We start from the raw sequence: 21,960 nt of genomic DNA, 5'->3' as shown, positions 1-21,960 counted from the left end.
TCATTTCAGACGGAAGAAGCGGAGTGAGCAGCAATCTGCGTGGAAGGCAAACAGGGTAAATGTGTCTTCATTTATGGCGTTTTGTATGGAATAAAAAGACTGTCAATAATAACACGTGCACGTTTTGTTTTCTTAAGTTTCGTGTCGCTGTGCAAATATATGTGTACTATATATGGAATATACGACAATTTCGATTCAGATGTTCTAATTTATTGTTTGCTCTTTTTCAACAGTGCAGGTTCCAGCCAAAGTCTGCTTTGTCAATCCATTTGTTTTGCAGAGACCACCATGGCCACATCTAAATTAATGAGGGCTATCAGAGTGTCCGAGTTTGGAGCCCCTTCAGTTTTAAAACTCTGCACAGACCTACCTGTGCCAAGCCCTGATCACAAACAGGTGGGTCAGCTTAAAACAATCTTGACTTTCTTCTGATTTACAGAATTGTGTAAGTTTTGAATTCTGTTCAATTTTCTCCCACAAAAGCTGATGGGAATGATTAATTAACATCTTGACATTATTACTACTAATCTCAACTTATAGACAACTTGGTTTGTTGTTTATTGTATTATTCTATTTTATAAATAATTCTGTCAACAACACGTACCTGATCTGGCTAAAATCAATACGTCATGCTATTTAATAATTTGTATTCAGCTTCTTTCACATAATTAGCAATGACACATGTAAAACAACCAACCAAGTGAACAAAACTCTGAACTTTGACCTTGAAAGAATTTTCCCTAAAGATTTTGCATGGTCAAACTACTAGTTTTCGATATTGACAGCACAAATTACATGCATAAAGGGACAAACATTATTTTGTCATTATTTGGTTTATATGTTATACATTTCTTATTTTGCTTTTTGCACACTTTTTAGACCTTCCACTAATGCTTAACAAAATTGAACAACTGGTATACCATTACAGTATAATTTTTATAGATGTGGTATACTAGCTGAAGGGATTTTTTAATGTAACCCCTAAACTGTCACCACCCCGCTAATGGGATGCTTGACGCTTTTTATTTAACCAGCTTTTTTCATATCACATATTTTAGTAATCGTCATAAATTAGGTATCATTCGAAAGCTTACAAACTCCAAAATCATCCTGTGAAAACAGTGAAATTGGACATTTCGTGACTATGGAAAAGCTACTCTAAATTCCTTTAATTGGCTCCTCCCCTAGTGGGCGGTGTCAGGTTTCATATTACAAAGTTTATTTTAACTACTTTATCATCAAAACCTTTTCTAATCTTGACAAAATGCATATTGTTGGAAGGGTCTGAATCTCAAGGTTCCATATTTGGTGATAGAAGTGATATTTGGACAGAAATGTATTATGTATTTGTTACAGGAGAGGAGAATGCATCCAAAGAAATTAAATGGAATGTGTGACACCCGGTGGCTATTTTTGGTACAGTGCCTAAACAAAATCTCATGGGAACTTTTGTGAACTCATTTTTGATATCAACTTCAAATTCGGAACGCAACTTGGTTAGACATATGGCTTTGATTTTATAGTAAAAAAATATTTTGTAAAATATATAATTTATGTAAAATACAAATATTTAGTATAGTACATTTGATTTACAGGAAATCTAAACTTCCATAACTTTATCATAATTTCATTTTCCAAAGTGCTTTTCACTTTGTGTCACTTTGTGTCTTCTTTAAAACAAACTTAGGTCTATGATCCAAAGCATTCTTGATATAAAACCATTTAAGTTTGGATAGTGCATTTTCATGTCTATTCTCAAAAAGGGGGTGACAGTTAAGGGATTAAATAATTCAAAATGAAAATTCTGTCATCATGTCATGTCATTTCAGACCCATAAGACTGTACACTGGTTAATGTTTATATGTGAATAAAAGCCTAAATTAAATCTGTTCATCATATCAAGCGATTGTGTGTCTCCGGAAGGCTTTGATTAACCCTTTAACTGTCACCGTCCCACAGGTGGGACGCCTGGTGCTCTTTTTTTGATCGCCTTTTTTTCATATCATATATTTAAGTAATTATCACAAATTAGGTATCATTTGAAAGCTTACAAACTCAAAATTCATCCTGTGAAAACCGTTTTGAAATCGGACATTGTGTTGCCATGGAAACGTTACTCTAAATTATTCTAGTGGGCTCCTCCCCTAGTGGGCGCTGTCATGTTTCATATTACAACAATTATTTTAACTACTTTATATTCAAAATCTTTTCCAATCTTGACAAAATGCATATTGTCTGAAAGCTCTGAGTCTCAAGGGTCCATATTTGGTGACTGTTTTGTGATGGAAGTAATATTTGGACAGAAATTTACAGGAAAATGCATCAAAACAACAATAAATGGAATTTGAATGACACCCGGTGGCTATTTTTGGTACAGCACCCTAAACAAAATCTCATGGGGACTTCAATTTTTGTGATATCAACTTCAAATTTGGAACACAAATTGGTTAGACATATGGCTTTGATTTTATAGTAATTTTAGAGTAAATGCTTTTTTGTAAAATATATATTTTATATGAAATAAAAAATATTTAGTACAGTATTTTTCATTTACAGTAAATTTAAACTTCCATAACTATTTCATACTTTCATATTTTGAATTGCTTTCACTTCAGCAATAATCTGCAGAACGTCGTCTTTAAAACGAGACCAAACTTTGGTCTATATTCCAAAGCATTCTTGAATTACAGCCCTTTAAGTTTGGATAGTGCATTTTCATGTGTATTCTCAAAAAGGGGGGTGACAGTTAAGAGGTTTTTAAACAGCTTGATTCATATGGATTACATTTACAATGTTTCATGAACTTTTTGAAGCATCAAAGTTTTGGCGACATGGACTGAGTTTTGGGTGAACTAACTTTAAGAGTCAAATCATTTTGCTTTATGTTAGGTTACAGAATAATGTCTTTTATGTGATTTGAGTATTTGAAGTGTTTTTCATGTGTTTCAAGTCAAGGGACATGCATAGAGAATGACCCAGAAACCCAGTTTTTACTTTAGTAATATTTATATACATTTATTTACTTCAGTCAATCAGTAGCAATTATTGTTGTTTTTTCCCCGAAGAGCTGTGTAAATGCTTTCTGCAATTGTAGGTTCTGATTCGAGTCCATGCGTGTGGCGTAAACCCAGTGGACACGTACATCCGCTCTGGATCCTATGCTCGGAAACCCAGTTTGCCCTATACTCCAGGTTCAGATGTCTCTGGTGTGGTTGAATCTGTTGGGGAGGGTGTCCATCTCCTACAGGTCAACTTGCTACCCATCTTGTAAACTGACAACATGTTTACTTGTTTGCTTTGCATGGATAGCAATCTTTTCTGTTTTCACAGGCAGGTGACAGAGTCTTCACCGCAGGCACTGTGACGGGAGGATACGCTGAATATACTGTGGCCTCAGAGGACACTGTTCACAAGCTGCCTGATTCCCTAGACTACAAACAGGGTGCCGCTATTGCAGTCCCATATTTCACTGCGTACCGGGCGTTAGTTCACAAGTAAGATGTTGTTATAAATGACAATAAAAGACTGCTTGAGTTGTTTTCTGGAGCTATATAAACCTAAAAGGCATTTACAAATGTACTTTTGCTCTAAACAGGGCTCATGCCAAAGCAGGGGAGACGGTTCTTATCCATGGAGCCAGTGGTGGAGTATGAAGTTCAAAATTTACCTTAAATTTATAACATTTCAAAAATGATTTGGATGAATTAGACTTGTACAGTTTTCCCCTGATGTCTTGAATGAATTGTGCTTGTGTTTGTAGGTGGGCATTGCAGCATGTCAGATCGCACGAGCGTTTGGCCTTAAAGTTCTGGGAACAGCAGGGACATCCGATGGGATGAAGCTGGTGCTCAGCAATGGAGCTCATCTTGCATTCAACCACCGAGAAAAAGACTACCTGGAGAAAATTAAGGTTTAGTTTTCTCTTATTAAAGTTTTGCATGATATATACAGTACACTGTTTGGGGTCGGTAAGGTTTTTTTAATGTTTTTGAAAAAAGTATTTTCTGCTCACCAAGGCTGCATTTATTTGATCAAAGATACAGTAAAAACAGTAATGTTGTGAAATATTATTACAATTTAAAATGACTGTTTAATATATTTTAACCCCTTAAATGGATAGTTCACCCAAAAATGAAAATTAGCCCATGATTTACTCACCCTCAAGTCATCTGAGGTGTATATGACATTCTTCTTTCAGACGGAGTTATATTAAAAATGTTCTGGCTAATCCAAGCATTATAATGGCAGTAATAGTTGCTTGGTTTTTGAAGTCCATAAAAAATGCGTCTGTCCGTCAAATAACGTGCTCCACGCGGCTCCGGGGTGTTAATAAAGGCCTTCTGAAGCGAATTGATGTGTTTGTGTAAAAACATTTTACATTTTAAATTTTATTTCATTTTTTTCTATGGCTCTGCATCAGCTGTCCCCGCACCATCATTTCTGGTGAATAAGGTCAAAATACATGCAAAATACCGGCGCGATCATAGATATATAGATAGATTCCTCATTATTCCCTGTTCGGATCGGTCGAATGAGGCATCTACATATATATATCTTTGATCGCGCTAGTATTTTGACCTTATTCGCCTGAAGTTATGGCGCTGGGAATACTAGATGACGTTCGTCTGATAAGAGGTAAAAAAATAACATAAATACTGTTCGTGTCTTAAGACATCAATGTGTCGCCACGAGCCGCATGTTTTATAAGGATTCGTATGTCTGTGTGTTTTTACTCTAATTTCTCTCATACTCTAAAATATCCCCATTGACATGCATTATACGACTATCACACTGTAACGGTTGGTGTTAAAAATCTTTATTTGTGTTCTACTGAAGACACCTACATCTTGGATGCCCTGAGGGTAAGCAGATAAACATAAAAATTTTGTTTTTGGGTGAACCATCCCTTTAACTGTCACAGGGATGCTTGGCGCTCTTTTTTTGGCTTTTTTCATATCACATGGTTATCAAGGTCTCAAGGTTCCATATTTTGTGATAGAAGTGATATTTGGACAGAAATTTATTTGTTACAGGAGACTGCATCAAAAAAATTGATGGATATATTGGATATAATTTGATATCTTTTATATAAAATAAAATAAAAAAATTCATACATTAAATTTGATTTATTCCTGTGATGTCATCATTACTCCAGTCTTCATGATCCTTCAGAAATCAATCTAATATGATGATTTGCTGCTCAAGAAACATTTCTGATTATTATCAATGCTGAAAACGATGCTGCTTATTTATTTTGTGCAAACAGTGATACTTTTTTTTCAGGATTCTTTAATGAATAGGAAGTTCAAAAGAACAGCATTTAATGGAAAATAAATCTTTGTTAAAGGTTCTAAATGTATTCACTTTCATTTTTGATCAATTTCTTAGAATAAGTTACACTTTATTTTGATGGTCTACTTTAGACATTTTACTAACTATAAGTAGCTTTACAACTACATGTCACCTAACTCTATTAGACTGTTAGTAAACTGTTAGTTTAGGACTGTAAGGTTAGGTTTGGGGTTAGTAGATTATAGTCAGTAGATTGTCTTTTGGGGAAGCATCAAAAAACAAATAAAGTGTTAGCAGATATTAAGCAGACAGTTCACTAATGCTATATGAGAGTTTGTTGACATGTAGTGGCAAAGAAGAATATCTAAAGTGGACTATTGAAATTTTAATGAAGTATTACCAAAGTATATATTAAGCATATAAAGAATAGTAGTTTTAATAGTAGTCTAATCTAACTTTATCATGAGTTCTGTCTTCGTGTCTGGAATATGCTTTCTATATAACAACCTCCACAGAATAGATCATAAAAACGAAGGTGGAAAGTGTTCATAATAGCTGGTCTCCTGTGTTTAGGATGCTACCAATGGAAAAGGCGTGAATGTGATCATTGAGATGTTGTCCAACGTCAACCTCAGTAATGATCTTCAGTTGCTTGACTTTGGTGGCAGAGTTTTGGTAAGTACCTTGTGTTTGTTTCACAAGTGTTTTTGTGCATGCTTTCCAATTATTATATTATTCTTCCTTTCAGATTGTTGGCTCTAGAGGCCCTATTGAGATCAACCCCAGAGACACCATGATGAAAGAGACCAGCATCATTGGTGTGGCTTTGTACAATGCAACTAAGGTAAACTGGGCTTCCTGTGCATTTTTTTTTTGCTTTCTAGTGTTTGTACTCATAATTAGTTTACTCATCACCTTTGACGAATCTCACTTTGCAAAGGATTCATGGAAAGATACAGGCTGTTGTCTTTATCTGTGTTTTTCACAGAGGGAAACGTCAGAGTGTGCTGCGGCTCTTTTTGCAGGAATGGAGGCAGGCTGGTTGAAACCTGTCATTGGTCCACAATATCCACTTGATAAAGTGGCCCAGGCTCACGAAGACATCATTAACAGTTCTGGAGCCAGTGGAAAGATGATTCTGATCATGTGAAATTAGGCAGGAAGTGAAAATCCAGGGTATAACACAACTGAACTGTCAAACCGCCAAATGTGTACTTCACTGTTACATTAAGCTACAGGACATTTTCTGAATCAAATTATAGAGACCACAAATGAAAACATTAGTTCAGTGGAAATTAAGTTGATCAAATGGACAATTATACTATAAATAACATGAATAGTAGGCCATTTATAAATAACATGATATTAGGCAAACAGACAGTAACAGGCCTAAAAATTGTATTTCCATTTTACACATTACTTTTTAATGATTAGTAGATAAAAAACCAACACAGTAACCATTTGACTGCTGATTGGCTGTAAGTCTGCCTCTCTATATAACAGATGAAACTGTGTAAGGTGAACTTGTGTGTGTTCTTGGCTGTCAGGCATCAGTGCTGGACACTGTACCACATTTCTGAGATCAGGTGACACTCTGGGGCAACGCATGCTCCGTTTGCATGTAACCATACACAACCACACTGCAGATCTCGGAGACGCAGCCTGACTGTAGGACTGATAGGATAGGATTGCAAATTAACTTGTTTGGACCCCCATATGGATACGAGTGTTTGACATTTTGCTTTCTCGAATGTGGTAAGCACAGAGTGTTTGTATGTACTGAGCATATAGTTAATTTAGCAATAAAAATTCTCAAGAACTTGGCTTGAATGTGCCTGAATGTAACCCATGTTAGTATTTGATACAGACTTATGTAGATATATCTGACAGCAATATTTGTGTAAATTTAATGAACTTAATAGATGATATCATATACTGTATACACACTACCATTTAAAACATTTGGGGTCAGTACCAAGACATTTATAATGGTAAAATATGTTTATTTTTTAATAAATGCTGTTTTTTCAGCTTTCTATTCATCAAAGAATCCTGAAGAAATGCATCACGGTTTCCGCAAAAATAACACATTTTTAAATTTTCTTAAGTGTCAAATCATCATGTGACACTGAAGACTGGAGTAATGATGCTGAAAATTCATCTTTGATCTCTGGAATAAATTACATTTTAACATATATTCAAATAGAAAAGAGTTATTTTAAATTGTAATATTTCAAAATATATATGTTTTTCCTGTATTTTTGATCAACTAAATCCAGCCTTGGTAAGCAGAAGAACTTCTAAAACAAAAACAAAAAAACATTTATAAAATTACTGGTGTATATAGATTTTTATCAACTAACATTAAACAAAGGTTAATGAGTGCTAAATGTTGCTCATTCGTGTTAATTAATGTCTTTAATTTATTTGTTTATTAATTAATACATTTATTTATAATTTATCAGTTAATTTGTAAATTAATGTTAACAAATGAGACCTTGTTGTAAAGTGTTATCATAATTTGATATTTTTCTCATTATTTATTGCTTTTTTACAGTGAAAATTTTTTTTTTTTAGTTTTAGAATAAAAAATACCAATAAAGCCAATACATTAAATTAAAGGTTTCTACCCAGACAAATATGTTAAATATATCCACATATAAAACATTTGTCTTTATTTATGAATTACATTGTTTTGTACTCAATATTGCCACTTAACAACAGTTCGATAGGGCTGTATTTTTTCAAAGTATGATGTGAAGCAAGACAAACCTTCAGGAATCAGGAGACATTTTATTTTACAGTTACAAAGAATATGTGGCAGGTGTTCCTAGTGTCCTCACACACTATATATATAGAGCAGAATCACCTCCACAGGAGCAAACAGGTGGAAGATCATGCATGTTTTATAACTACACCTTCCTCATCTGTCTGCCAGTCAGCGTCTCCAGGCAACTGAGGTCAGAGCAGTACAGCATCCAAAACAGAAGAAAAACACAGGACAACTAGTTATGCCTGAGTACTAGTGAGTTGGGAAGGTTGACTGAATGTAGATCTGACTCTGTTGTGCTTTTGTTGATGGGCTATTGCTTTTTGCTTTGTTTTTGAGGATAAACGTTGTGGCCTGAACCAAGCTGATCGAAGGCCATGGACCACATAAGGCATTTTGGAAGTCCAACACTGGCTTCAATCTGACTTCAATGGCAAATCATGAGAAGTATGTGCATAGTGTTTCAAGCAGTCTGATTCTTCATTATATTCTCCATTAAAATAAGGTCAGGAAAAATCTGTCATGTTAACATTATACTGATGGTTCCTCCCAGGTATCTGCCTTCTACTGATGCTGACAATCACTCAAGTTCAGCTGTCGTCACTCTGCCCCTATTCCTGTTTGGTGTGTACTGAAGATGTCATCATCTGTCATAAACTCTCAAGAATCATTGGTAAGTACATTATTATGCGACAGTACTTGAGTACTTTAAAGGGATAGTTCACCCAAAGATGAATGTTCTTGTCATCATTTTCTCTCCCTCATGTCATTCCAAACCTGGCTTTCTTTCTTATGTGTTACATAAAAGAAGCTATTTAAAAGAAAGCCCCAGTGTTTTTATCCATACAGTGAAAGTCAATGGGGTCCAATAGTGTTTTGGAGCCGATTGTATGGACAAAAACAGTTCTTTAAAATTTCTCTTGAATTACTCATGAGTTTGAGTAAATGATGACAGAATTCAAATTTTTGGGTTAATTATACATTTAAGTACACCGAAGGCAGATGGAATTACATTTTTAACCCTATAAAGCATACTGTATAATTTTTTATATGCAAAATCCTTAGGCCTCTAAACTGTTGTACACAATCTACTACATGCCTTCTGACGTACTTTTGTAGAATGTAAAAGGCCTTTTAGAATAATTACTAAAACCTTCAGGTTATGGTTCACGTGTCTTTTTGCTGAGAAATATTTGCTGACTTTTATAAAGTAAATGTATATTGTTAGTAATATTTCAAAATGAACACCTATGGACTGAAGCATCTTCGATTTACTTGATTATATAATTTCTAGAAAAATCAATGAGTATCAAATATGATGCATCAGGTTTTTGAGGAACGTTTCTTTGTATATCTCTCAATCATCATTATGTTGCACTGCATTATGTTTTGTCCCCATCAATTACAGAGTATTAATCATAAAGCCAAGCATTTAAATCTCTAAGCATAAGCACTAAGCATATACTGTAAATTACCTATCATCTTAATATGACATATTATTCGGAGAAATTGAGTGACAACTGATATTTATATACATTTTTCTGCATAAGTAGTCTGCTACTGCAAGATCTCATTGATTTACATTACAAGCTATCAGAATTTCATTATACTTTTTGTCCATATAAATATCAGCACCTTCATCAAATTTCATATTTTTGCTCAGTTTGGGCCTTTGGTGTTTTTTTTTCTCCTCAAATATGAGCTCCATATTCTCCTATATCATACTCTATGAGGCATATTAGAATGTAAACATCTATCAAATATGATACTCAACAAAAACTTTTTATTTTGTTTAAAAAAATATGTTGTCTAAAGGTTCAATAAACTGTTCCATTTCAAAAAAATATTTTTCTGACTACAAATGTCAGGCTCATATTATATTAATATACAGTTTTTTGTTTTGTTTTTTTCATCATGTTCAGATGCACCAGGCTCTACTAAAGCTTTGATGCTCACTGATGGACTCATTGATTCTGTGGACAACATGGTCCTCTCTGATTTATCCAACATGAGTGTTCTGGCACTCAGCAACAATGCCATCTCCAGCATCAAGCAGAATGCGTTTCAGAACCTCACTTTCCTTACGACACTGTCGCTGGACCACAACCGCATCTCCAGTCAAACCCTGGACAACTCCACGTTCTCCTGGCTTCACAGATTGGAGACTCTCCAGCTTGGTAACAACGATCTGAAAGACATTGATGGCTCCTGGTTTCAAAACTCTAGAGCTTTAAAAACCCTTCAGCTAGAGGGAAACCTCTTTACCGTCTTGAACTCCGCCACCTTTGCCCATGCAGATCTGAGGAACCTGGAAACGTTGGACTTGTCAGACAACCTCATCGTGTACATAGGCAGCGATAGCTTCCGAGAGCTGCCTCATCTCCACAGCCTCGATCTGTCCCGAAATCATCTGCGCAACGCTCCGGATGCCTTTTCGTACCTGTCTTGGCTCTCAGTCCTGAATCTTGATTTGAACCGCTGGAGCTGTACATGTGAGTTGAGAGAGCTGGCCTCGTTCCTCAACAACTACATTCAGGCTCCTGATAAAGTGCTGTACAATGGGCAGAGGATGGTGTGTGTGAATGCAGATAACCCAGCTGTGCATACTGTGCTGGAACTGACTGAAGCTAACTGTGTCCCGCCAAACAGGAATATCACAGTGGAGGTTGTGGCTAAAAGTAATAACACTTCTCAGCAATACATTAGAAATGTTGCTATTGCCATTGTGTTTTCATTTTTTGGTGAGTATCTAATGCAAAAGCTTGATACCAAAACATTCTATTTTCATTATAGGGCCAACTATTAATTTGATGCAGGTCACTTATGCTCTGGGACCATTTTTGGGATTTCCACCTGGATTTGGCCTACCCAAATTGAAAAGCTTCCCATACCCACATCTAAATAAACAATTTTGGTGTCATTTTAAAGGAAACCCTTTGAAGTTACATAAACCACTGCTAAAAGTGATAAACATGTAGGGTATATATGTTACAAGTACACAGGAGGCAGACACAGATGTTAACAGGTAAGGGTAGTTTATTAGACCACAGTCGAGCAGGTGTTGTGGAGCAGGTGAGTAAACCGGTTGTTGGTAGATTAGAAGGTGATACGAGAGAGAGAGAGTTACTGTCTTTTGTTTTGTAGATGGAAGGACACTGGAGCCTGGAGGTCGCTGGAGACTGGAGATCATTGGAGACTGTAGATCGCTGGAGTACTGAGGGACGGACAGGAACACACCCACACAGCAGACAAGGAACACGGAAGGAAGGAGACACGCTGGAGACAGGTAAGTATCAGTTGTAGAGTCCTTGAGGTAAGCATAGCCTGAAGTATATGCGAACGAGACCGGACGTGGAGTGCTGTGTGGTTGTGAGTCTTGTAGTGCTGGTGATGAGTGTGGTGATGAGGTGCAGGTGATGGTGATCAGTACTCTGAGGTGCAGGTGATGGTGATCAGTACTCTGGGGAAAGAGTGCGCTGTGATTGGTGGAGGGTGGAACCTGACGTGTCTGTGACAGTACCCCCCCCTCCACGGCCCGCTCCAGAGGGCCGAGAACCCCGACGCCGTGGTGGACGTCCTCTACCCCGCGGAGCTGGCTTCTCAGGATGACTGTCGTGAAAGGTCTGGAGTAAACTGGGATCTAAAATGTCATTCCTTGGGACCCAGGAGCGTTCCTCGGGACCATATCCTTCCCAATCCACTAGATATTCCAGCTGACCACCACGACGTCGGGAGTTCAAGATCTCATTGACCTTGTAGGCCGTACCGTCCTCCAGGATGAGTGGAAGGGGGGGTTCGGCGGGAACTACGTCAGGTCCTGTGGGAGAAACAGAGGGGTGGTGAGCTTTCAGCAGTGAGACATGGAAAGTGGGATGGATACGATACCCTTGTGGCAGACGGAGTTGATAGGTGACTGGATTGACCTGCTTGGTGATGGGGAATGGGCCAATGAACCTGGGACTCAGCTTTTTGCAAGGCAGACGCATTCTGATGTCTCTGGTTGATAGCCAAACCAGCTGACCAGGCTGTCAGACCGTCGGAGATCAGCTACCATCCTGCGTCTGCGCAGGGCCCGTTGCAACTGATGGTGGGCTGAGTCCCAGACCCTCTCGCTCTCTCGGAACCAGTAGTCCACTGCAGGAACGTCGGAGGGTTCCCCATCCCAGGGGAACAGTGGAGGTTGAAAGCCGAGTACGCACTGGAACGGGGTGAGTCCTGTGGTCGACTGTCTCAGAGAGTTTTGGGCGTACTTGGCCCAACCCAGGAACTGGTTCCAAGAGTCCTGGTGGTCATGACAGAAGGTATGTAGGAAGCGGACAATTTCCTGTACCTTCCTTTCCGTCTGCCCGTTTGACTGTGGATGATACCCCGACGTCAGGCTAACGGCCACACCTAGGAGTGAGAAGAACGATCTCCATACTCTGGATATGAACTGGGGACCTCTGTCTGATACAATGTCCTCTGGTACTCCGAAGTATCTAAAAACTTGGTTGAAGAGTGTCTCAGCTGTTTCCATGGCAGTAGGCAGACCTGGGAGTGGGATCAGACGACAAGATTTAGAGAAACGATCTACCACTACTAGAATGGTGGTATTACCGTCTGAGACCGGCAGATCAGTGATGAAATCTACTCCTAGGTGTGACCATGGGCGTTCTGGAACGGGCAGAGGAAGGAGTTTACCAGCTGGAAGATGACGCGGAGAATTGGAAATGGCACACTCCCTACAGCCCTGCACGTACCTTCTGACATCCTTAGCCATCCCTGGCCACCAGAAGCGTTCTTTTAGCAACGAGAGGGTTTCATTGACCCCCGGGTGACCAGTACCAAGTGACGTGTGAGCCGAGTGAATGGTGGGAGTGCGTCGTGTCCGAGTGAGGTACAGCAAACCAGGTGGACAGCCCGGCGGAGGGTTCATGGAGGCATTGGAGGAGGGGATGGTTTCTTCGGACCAGGTAATAGGACTTACGATGAGGGAGCTTGGAATAATGGGTTCTGGTTCTTCGGTCTGTTCGTCAGGAGCATGCAGACGGGAGAGAGCATCAGCTTTAAGATTCTTGGTACCGGGACGATAGGAGATGGTGTAATTGAAACGGGAGAAAAACATAGCCCAACGGGCTTGTCTGGGGTTTAGTCTCTTGGCTGATCGAAGATACTCAAGGTTTTTGTGATCTGTTAGCACCAGGAACGCATGTTTGGCTCACTCCAACCAATGCCTCCACTCTTCCAAGGCAAGCTTGACTGCAAGGAGTTCCCTGTCACCGATGGAGTAGTTGACTTCCGCCGGGCAGAGCTTGCGGGAGAAGGTGCATGGATGGAGTCTACTGGGCGTCCCCTGCTGCTGCGATAACACCGCTCCCACTCCGGTTGTGGAAGCATCCACCTCCACGACGAAGGGCCTTTCCGGGTCTGGATGGACTAGTAGGGGAGTGGTGGTGAAGGCTTTCTTGAGTTGGCTGAAGGCGTTGGTGGCTGCCGGGGTCCAGGACAGAGACTTGGGCTTATTGCGTAACATACTGGTGAGTGGATGAGTGATAGAGCTGTAACCTTTGATGAATCGTCTGTAGAAATTGGAGAAACCTAGGAAGCGTTGGAGTTCTTTTATGGTAGTGGGTTCTGGCCAGGTTGTGATGGACTCCACCTTCCTCTCGTCCATCCGGATGCCACTGTGATCTATGTGGTATCCCAGGAAGGAAACGGATGCTTGGTGGAAAGAACACTTTTCGGCCTTGAGGAACAGATGGAACTGACGTAGACGGTTGAGGACCTCCGCAACGTGTTGGCGATGTTCGGCCTGGCTCCGGGAGTAGATGAGGATGTCGTCGATGTAGACTAGGACGAATCGATGGAGAAACTCCCGGAGCACCTCATGGATGAAATCCTGGAATACGGAGGGGGCGTTTACCAATCCATACGGCATGACGAGGTATTCATAGTGTCCAGTAGGGGTAATAAAGGCAGTCTTCCACTCGTCCCCCTCACGTATCCGGATGAGATTGTAAGCGCTGCGGAGGTCCAACTTGGTGAACACAGTGGCACCACGGAGATGTTCGAGGGCTGCTGGGACGAGAGGAAGGGGATACCGGAACTTAACAGTGATTTTGTTGAGGGAACGATAATCGATGCATGGCCGCAAGCCTCCGTCCTTTTTTGCCACAAAGAAGAAGCTGGATGCAGCAGGGGAAGTAGACGGCCTGATGTAACCTTGGGCGAGGGCTTCCTGGATGTATTCCTCCATGGCCTTCTCCTCCGGGATGGATAGTGGGTATATCTTACCCCTTGGTACTGGTTCACCCGGAAGCAGGTCGATGGCACAGTCCCATGGCCGGTGTGGAGGCAGCTTGGAAGCCCGTTGCGGGCAGAAGACATCGCTGAAGGGGGCGTAACACTTGGGGACATCGACAGAGCGTTGTTCAACTGGACTTTCGATGGATGTGGCACAGAGAGTCAGATCAGGCAGAGACGAGGATGGAAGAGGAAGTTCAGTTAGACATTGAGAGAAGCAAGTGTCGCCCCACTTCAGGATTTCGCCCGTCTTCCAGGAGATGGTAGGGTTGTGCTGCTCCAACCAGGGGCGCCCCAGAACCACGTCAGCAGTCGAATCCTCCAGAACCAGCATGTGAGCCTCTTCCCGGTTTAAAAGCCCTACTTGGAGAGTGACTGGTCCAGCCACGGTACGGACGTGCTTGCGACTGAGGGGTCTTCCGGTTATTGAGCTGATCCTGTAGGTGGTCGGAGACTGAGTGGTCTTGAGGCGTAACTGGCGGCAGATGGCACCGGAGAGGAAGTTGCCGTCTGACCCCGAGTCGAGGAGCGCGACCACTGAAAGGGAGACATTAGCGGCAGTAAGGGTGACGACAGTGGTGAGTGGTTTCATTTTATGATCAGCAGGAATAATGGCACTCACCATGGGTCGCGGAGGTCGTGTGGGGCATGCAGCTATGACATGCCCAGTCTCACCACAATACAGGCAGAGACGTTGGGTCAGCCGACGGCGGCGTTCTTCAGGGGTTAGTCGGGAGTTCTCTAACTCCATGGGTTCGTGGGCTGGTTCTGGGGTGCTGACGGGTTCGGATCGGCGGAAGGGCACGTTGAAGGGATACTGGTCCTGGTGCTCTTGGATGCACGCCTGCATGCGAGTGGCGCAGCGAATGGAATGCTGGATGAACTTCTCAAGGCCGATGGAGTCCTCGCATGCAGCGAGATGCAGCCGTACCCGAGGTTCCAATCCTTGCCGAAATGTTGTTATCAGCGCCTGTTCATTCCATCCGCTGACTGTTGCAAGCGTTCTGAATTGCAAAGCATAATCGTAAATAGACATGGATCCCTGTTTTAAATTATAAAGTTTCTCACCAGCTGAAGAATCTGTGATCGGTTTTCCAAACACTTCCCGGAAGTGGGAAATAAACGCTGCGAATGATTGCGTTACCGCACCCTGTTGTGACCAGATGGAATCGGCCCACATCAATGCTTTGCCGCTGAGCTGAGAGATAATGAAGGCGATCTTGGAAGTGTCGCTCGGGTACAAGTGCGGCTGCATCTCCAGGACCAGTGTGCATTGCAGCAGGAAGCCGCTGCAATTCTCCGCCGATCCTGAGTAGGGCGCCGGTTTGGCCATGGGACTAGCATACGGAGGTAGTGAAGGAGGGTTGTTGACAGATGGGTTAGTGTTCGCTGGTGCAGGTGAATGAACAGTAACTGGAGTGGGTTGTGGAGGAAATGTACACCGAAGCGCATCTACCAATTCCTGGAATGGATCCGGTTGGCTCATACTGGGTCTTCGGTATGGTCCGGTCTTCTGTTACAAGTACACAGGAGGCAGACACAGATGTTAACAGGTAAGGGTAGTTTATTAGACCACAGTAGAGCAGGTGTTGTGGAGCAGGTGAGTAAACCGGTTGTTGGTAGATTAGAAGGTGATACGAGAGAGAGAGAGTTACTGTCTTTTGTTTTGTAGATGGAAGGACGCTGGAGCCTGGAGGTCGCTGGAGACTGGAGATCGTTGGAGACTGTAGATCGCTGGAGTACTGAGGGACGGACAGGAACACACCCACACAGCAGACAAGGAACACGGAAGGAAGGAGACACGCTGGAGACAGGTAAGTATCAGTAGTAGAGTCCTTGAGGTAAGCATAGCCTGAAGTATATGCGAACGAGACCGGACGTGGAGTGCTGTGTGGTTGTGAGTCTTGTAGTGCTGGTGATGAGTGTGGTGATGAGGTGCAGGTGATGGTGATCAGTACTCTGGGGAAGGAGTGCGCTGTGATTGGTGGAGGGTGGAACCTGACGTGTCTGTGACAATATATTGTCTGAGCTGTAATAACTGCCCCCCCCCCCCAAAAAAAATAGACGCTTTTTGATTTTTAGGTTATAAATTCAATTTTGAAAGTGTGTAACTCGGGCCCTGTGTGCTCTAGCACCCTGCAGACAGTTTTCCAGAAAATACTGGGAAAAATAATTTTGTCTGTATCATGTTGTATGCAAGATTTATTCAAATGGGTCTGAAGGGAGGAATATTGCATTTTTATGTAATTTCAGGGTTTTCTGTTAATTGACACAGGGACATTGCATTTATATCACTGTATATGGGTATGGGGGGGCACATAAAAAAGGTAATATTCCTCCAATCAGATCCAATTGAATAAATCTTGCATACATGATCCAGACAAAAATATTTTTCCCAGTATTTTCTGGAATCTAGTGGAAACAGACAAAACTGTCCGGTGCTAGAGCACACAGGGCCTGAGTTATACACTTTCAAAAATTAATTTATAACCAAAAAATCAAAAAGCGCCTCTTTTTGGGAGGGGTTATTACAGCTCAGACAACATATACTTAAATGTTTATCACTTTTAGCAGTGTTTTATGTAACTTCAAAGGGTTTCCTGTAAAATGACACTAACATTTTGTATTTAGACCACTTTATGTGGGTATAGGAAACTTTTCAATTTGGGTAGGCCAAATCCAGGCAGAAATGGTCCCAGAGTAATTTAGTGTAAATAAGTTACTTTGTATTAAACAAATGCCAAAGTGAGGTCAGAGACATTTAAAATTTAAAGTATATACTTGATGATGTCATTCCGGACCCTGTACAGGGTCTGCAGAGTTTAAGAGGTTAATGTATTCAAAATAAAGCAAATAAAGCAAGATAAAAAGAATGGAAAGAAAACATTTTGGCATAGCCATTTATTATTGTTTCTTAAGAAAAGAGTATATATATATATATATATATATATATATATATATATATCACAAAGCCATGTGGTATATATATATACCACAAAGCCATGTGGTGAGACCATTGATCTGTTATAGATCAGTGCATGTGACCAAAATGCAGAAACAGGAAATGATATCATAGAGAGGACCCTTGCAGACCCTCATGACTGTGTGTCATGGTTAATAAGTTTGTTCAAATATTAGATAATTTTAATACATTATTAGTTTAGTTCAGGTTGTAGTGCAACTGCTCAGAAATTATATAATGATTTAGTTATTATTATAAATAATAATTTAGATAACAATTTACTACAAGGTTTAATCAGTTAAGATAACATTAGTGAACTACATACATAAACTAATACATTAACAATACTTCTACAGCATTTATTAATCTAATCTCAACATTTACTAATACATTTTTTAAATTGTATCTGTTAACAACATTACTTAATGTACTGTGAACTGACATTTACATATTTTTGACAATTTTATCAACTACCATTAACAAAGGTTAATAAATGCTGCAGGAATATATTGCTCATTCATGTTAATTAATGCATTAAACTAATTAATTTATTAATTAATTTGTAAACTAATGTTAACAAACGATACCTTATTGTAAAGTGTTACCATAATTTGTGATATTTTTTCATTAATTATTACTTTTTTAATGAAAATATATATTTTTTATTTAAATATTTAAAAAAAATTATAAAATGTTTCTACTTAGACATATTCAATTTGTAAGAAAATATGCATTTGATAGTTGATATTTCATGACAAATTAATGATGAAATTAACATGAATGTAAAAGAAAACTAGAATGTGTTTAAAACTAGATTTATAAAAGATTTTGTCTTATTTAATTCATGGAGTCACTTCATCGGTTCTGTTTTGAATTGTAGGCGGTGTTGGGATCACCTTGGGATTGATCGCCATTGCATACCACAAACTCAGTAAGAAATTTAAACTTGTTCAGGAGGAGGGTAGAGCTGGAGAAAGGCAAACGTCCAGCCCTGAATCAACCCAGTGGAATTTCTGCGAAGGCAAGGACACTCTATCTATGAGCCACGCGCTCTACAACAGCAACTACAAATCCCATCAGCCCTGGGAGAGAGAAGGCTCTCCTTATCTGGGATCAGATGCACTGGAGAATCATTTCACCTGCCACAAGTGCAGCTCCACAGCCCTTGCGGTAGAAAAGCACAAAAGAGAGATTGTCCTGCATGGAGCCAATCATGTGGGTGAACAGCTGGCTAATCGCCAACATAAAGGGAATGAGCAACATTATGTGTTGCAACAAAGGAGCAAAGGTAAACTAGCAAGCACACCATTTCTTTTGAACTGTTTTAATGGTGTCTGCTAAGTCAGAGGTTTTCAACCAGACCTGCAAAAATAACCACCTTTTTGCTATATTTCCTAAAATATAAATGCAGCTATTTTCATGTTTAAAGACCCACCGTGAATTGAAAATATGACAAACCTACCATTAATAATTTTCTTAGATGTATAAACCAAAGAAATCATAAAACAATGGGTGTCAATAGAATAATTATTAATGATTTCTCTCATAATTTCCAGTATTTAACAATATGTTAGTATTATTTATATACCATTATATGTATTTATATTAGTATTAATATTATATTATATTTGTATTAATAAGGCTTTATTTTATATGCGTTTAAATCGTGTTGTCATTTTGTCATTTCTTTAATATTTCTACTTTATTTCAGTTTTAGCTTTTTATAATCTTATTTTTATTTCAGTTTTAGTAATTTTAGTACTTCAGCTTAAATGTACTTTGTTTCGACAATTCTATGTTTTTTTTATTTTAAGTTTTTCATCTAATAATTACATTTTATTTTATGTCAATTAAATAGCTTTATTTACATTTTGAAAGTTGTAACTTTAACTTATATATTACATATACTGTATAAATCTATATTGTATACATAAATTATTTATATAAATCTCGAGGTCATTAAACAACCCCCAGTCCCAATTTATATTTGGTGTCTTTAACTGCTATTTAATAACATTTAAATTAATAATTTGATACAATGAACTTATTGTGTACATACATATTTTGATGTAAGTGCAGTTAAAGGGATAGTTGTCCCAAAAATGAAAATTCTGTCATCATTTACTCACCCTCAAGTTGTTCCAAACCTGTATTAGTTTCTTTGTTCTGCTGAACACAAAAGAAGATATTTTGAAGAATGTTTGTAACCAAGCAGATAGGGCAACCATTGACTACCATAGTAGGGGGAAAAATACTATGGTGGTCAATGGTTGCTCTATCTGCTCTGTTACAAACATTCTTCAAAATATCTTCTTTTTGGGTCAACTATCCCTTTAAGGCCACCTAATATAAAGTGTGACCCAACCCCCTAGTAACTGCATAGAAAAACCTTGGCAACCATTCAGTGGTGGCATCTAGTTTATTTAGTTTTTCTATCACTACACACATTCTCAAATGTCTGTCTTAAAATATTTCTCTGTTTTATTCACAGACACAAGTGGACGGGGACACAATGAGAGCAGGTCAGGAGTTCCAAACAGCCATCCTGGCAGACAGGATACTTCTTCCCAACGTCGTGGGGGTTCAAACGACATTTCAGCTGTCAGAATACGCCAGCTGGCCCTCAGTAATCATTTCTCAGCCCTCCAGAGAGGCAATTTCAGACCCCCAGACCAAATCCACAATGAAGTAACTCAAGGAAATCACTCACTGTTAAAACACCAGGCTGAGGACGTTGGCGCTCAGCCGATTTACCAAACCATCAGCTGTCTGCACTGTCACCAGACTTATGAATACAGACAAGCTGGGAGTAACAAGCAGAACTTTCCATTTACAAATCCCTCACTGAACACTGGAGCACAAATGTATGACACTATGCTATACAGAGACATCTTGGGTTATGACAAGTCAAACGCTGGGAGAAGTGGTGAGAGTCGAGCTAGTGAGTTGGGGTTTAAGTTAGCTTCTCAAAGGAGCGTCACTTTTGATCTAGCTCGGCCTGAGGAACGTGTCCTCACCACAATGGCTGAGGCTGACAGACACAAAAAAGAGAGTAGGATGAAGAGCTCTAAAACATCTGCACAGAAAAGCCCCCGAAAGCTGGGTAAGACTAAGAGCAGCACAAAAGGACAGTTAAAAACCCACAAAACCAGAGGACAAGCAAAGAGGACGCTGAAAGTTAAATTAAATTTAAACCCCCTTCGAAAAAACAGAGTTCATCCAAAGTCCACAGATGAAGAAAATAATGAAGACAAGATGTCCAAAAAGGCTAAGAAGGAAAAACTGAGAAGCAAAAAGGACAAAGATCTCCAGAAAAAAGACAAATCTAGCAAACAATCAAAAGATAACATTGAAGGCTCAGGAAATGAGGAAGAGGAAGACAACTCCAAAACGAAACGCGCTAAAAAAGGACACAAAGGTTCAACGTCCGTGTCTAAGGATACAGATGAAGTCACTAAAGAAGGAGGACAAGAGCAACAAAGCTATACTCCAGTTGAAGGGGAAACTGTCGTCAGCAGTAGATCTGAAGCTCAAATGGCATCCACGCTCAGTTTAACTCTTCCAGATGAGCACAACAGTCTTACAACTCCATCACACCCTGGCATTCTGGATGCCACTGACATTCAGCAGCTATCCGATCCAAATATATTACTTCCTGTGAGTGAATCCGCTGCTTCACAGGAAGTGGTGGATCAGTCCAATAGTTCAGACCCGATGAGCTCTGCTGCACCTGTCATCCAAGAATATGTATCTTCAGCCGAGGGTTCTCCAACGAGGAAGTTAAGACTCATTCTACCTGAAAAAACCTCCAACAGGCCACAAACGGCTCTAGATAAGAAAATCAGATAGTGTTATTATTTTCCGATTATGTAGCACAGATAGCATGCACTGCTGAGTTCACTTTAGCTATAAATTACTGATAAACATTTGGACTTTTTTAATGTATAGTCTTATTTTATTGAAATTATTATTATTATACACTGAAGAAAAATGGTTGTGGGATTTACTTTGAAAGTATTTTCACTCACAAATTGTTAGTACATTTCACAAATAATAACAAAGGCTTTAAACTTGAAATTATTTTTCATTTACAACTTCGGGGGCAAAAAAATATGTAACGTTATATCATACGATCAAGTTTTTTGTCTGCAAGGCCACAGAAAATCTATGTTACACATAAGTATGAGTTTGTTGTTTAACATATGCATAGAGTTAATGATCGCTTTATTTAACCAAAGAAAGTAAAAAAAAAAACATTCCACAGTCATTTTCTTGCAAACAAGATGACAAGAATACAAAGTGCGGCCTATCACAACATTTTATGGTCTGCAGATAAAAGGCAGTTTGGACCTTAGAAAACAAAACATGACACTCTGTGAGAGTCATTCTGCAGCTAATGCACGTTGAGTGAACATTTAGAGATACTGCAAAACGATGGATGACAAAGAAGAAAAGAACTGCAACAATGAGGAAGATGAAGAAGGAGAAAGAATAGAACCAAAAACCATTCTGGGGATCTTTACAAGAGAGCAGTTCATCTTCTTATGTATTGGCATCGGCCTGATTGCACTTCTTATCATCATTACTTTAACTTCAGTATTTGTGATCTCGAGATCAGGTATGGAGCCTCTTTTGTACTTTTGTAAATATTGAT

At 39.5% G+C, this 21,960-nt stretch overlaps 3 protein-coding genes across 4 annotated transcripts in view; all 3 read left to right on the top strand.

The window, feature by feature from the left end:
- Positions 1-7: 7 nt before the first annotated feature.
- Positions 8-7,679, top strand: cryz (crystallin, zeta (quinone reductase)). Of its 2 annotated transcripts, none has more exons than XM_079818561.1 (9): positions 8-55; positions 234-396; positions 3,095-3,247; positions 3,331-3,494; positions 3,596-3,647; positions 3,761-3,910; positions 5,866-5,967; positions 6,041-6,136; positions 6,281-7,679. In XM_079818561.1, exons 2-9 carry the CDS (start codon positions 289-291, stop codon positions 6,440-6,442), a joined length of 987 nt encoding a protein of 328 aa, XP_079674687.1. In that variant the 5' UTR covers positions 8-55; positions 234-288; the 3' UTR covers positions 6,443-7,679. The 2 variants fall into 2 exon arrangements, with proteins under 2 accessions (XP_079674687.1, XP_079674688.1); XM_079818562.1 differs by having other exon boundaries at positions 239-396; positions 6,281-7,594.
- Positions 7,680-8,073: 394 nt separating this feature from the next.
- On the top strand, positions 8,074-21,540 carry lrrc53 (leucine rich repeat containing 53). Its single transcript, XM_079818551.1, has 5 exons — positions 8,074-8,509; positions 8,616-8,735; positions 9,985-10,803; positions 18,187-18,594; positions 19,798-21,540. Exons 1-5 carry the CDS (start codon positions 8,503-8,505, stop codon positions 21,153-21,155), a joined length of 2,712 nt encoding a protein of 903 aa, XP_079674677.1. The 5' UTR covers positions 8,074-8,502; the 3' UTR covers positions 21,156-21,540.
- fam151a (family with sequence similarity 151 member A) overlaps positions 21,342-21,960 on the top strand; it is a 6,913-nt gene continuing 6,294 nt past the window's right edge. Inside the window, exon 1 of the mRNA XM_079818552.1 lies at positions 21,342-21,924. Within this exon, the coding sequence (XP_079674678.1) occupies positions 21,741-21,924 (184 nt within the window). The 5' untranslated portion in view covers positions 21,342-21,740. The remainder of the gene's footprint in view (positions 21,925-21,960) is intronic.

This window comes from Gobio gobio (genome assembly GCF_949357685.1).
Source record: "Gobio gobio genome assembly, chromosome: 6".
In the NCBI taxonomy this organism is placed as follows: Eukaryota; Metazoa; Chordata; class Actinopteri; order Cypriniformes; family Gobionidae; genus Gobio; species Gobio gobio.
Note: the sequence above shows the minus strand (reverse complement) of the source record. Positions and strands in the feature narration are given on the sequence as shown.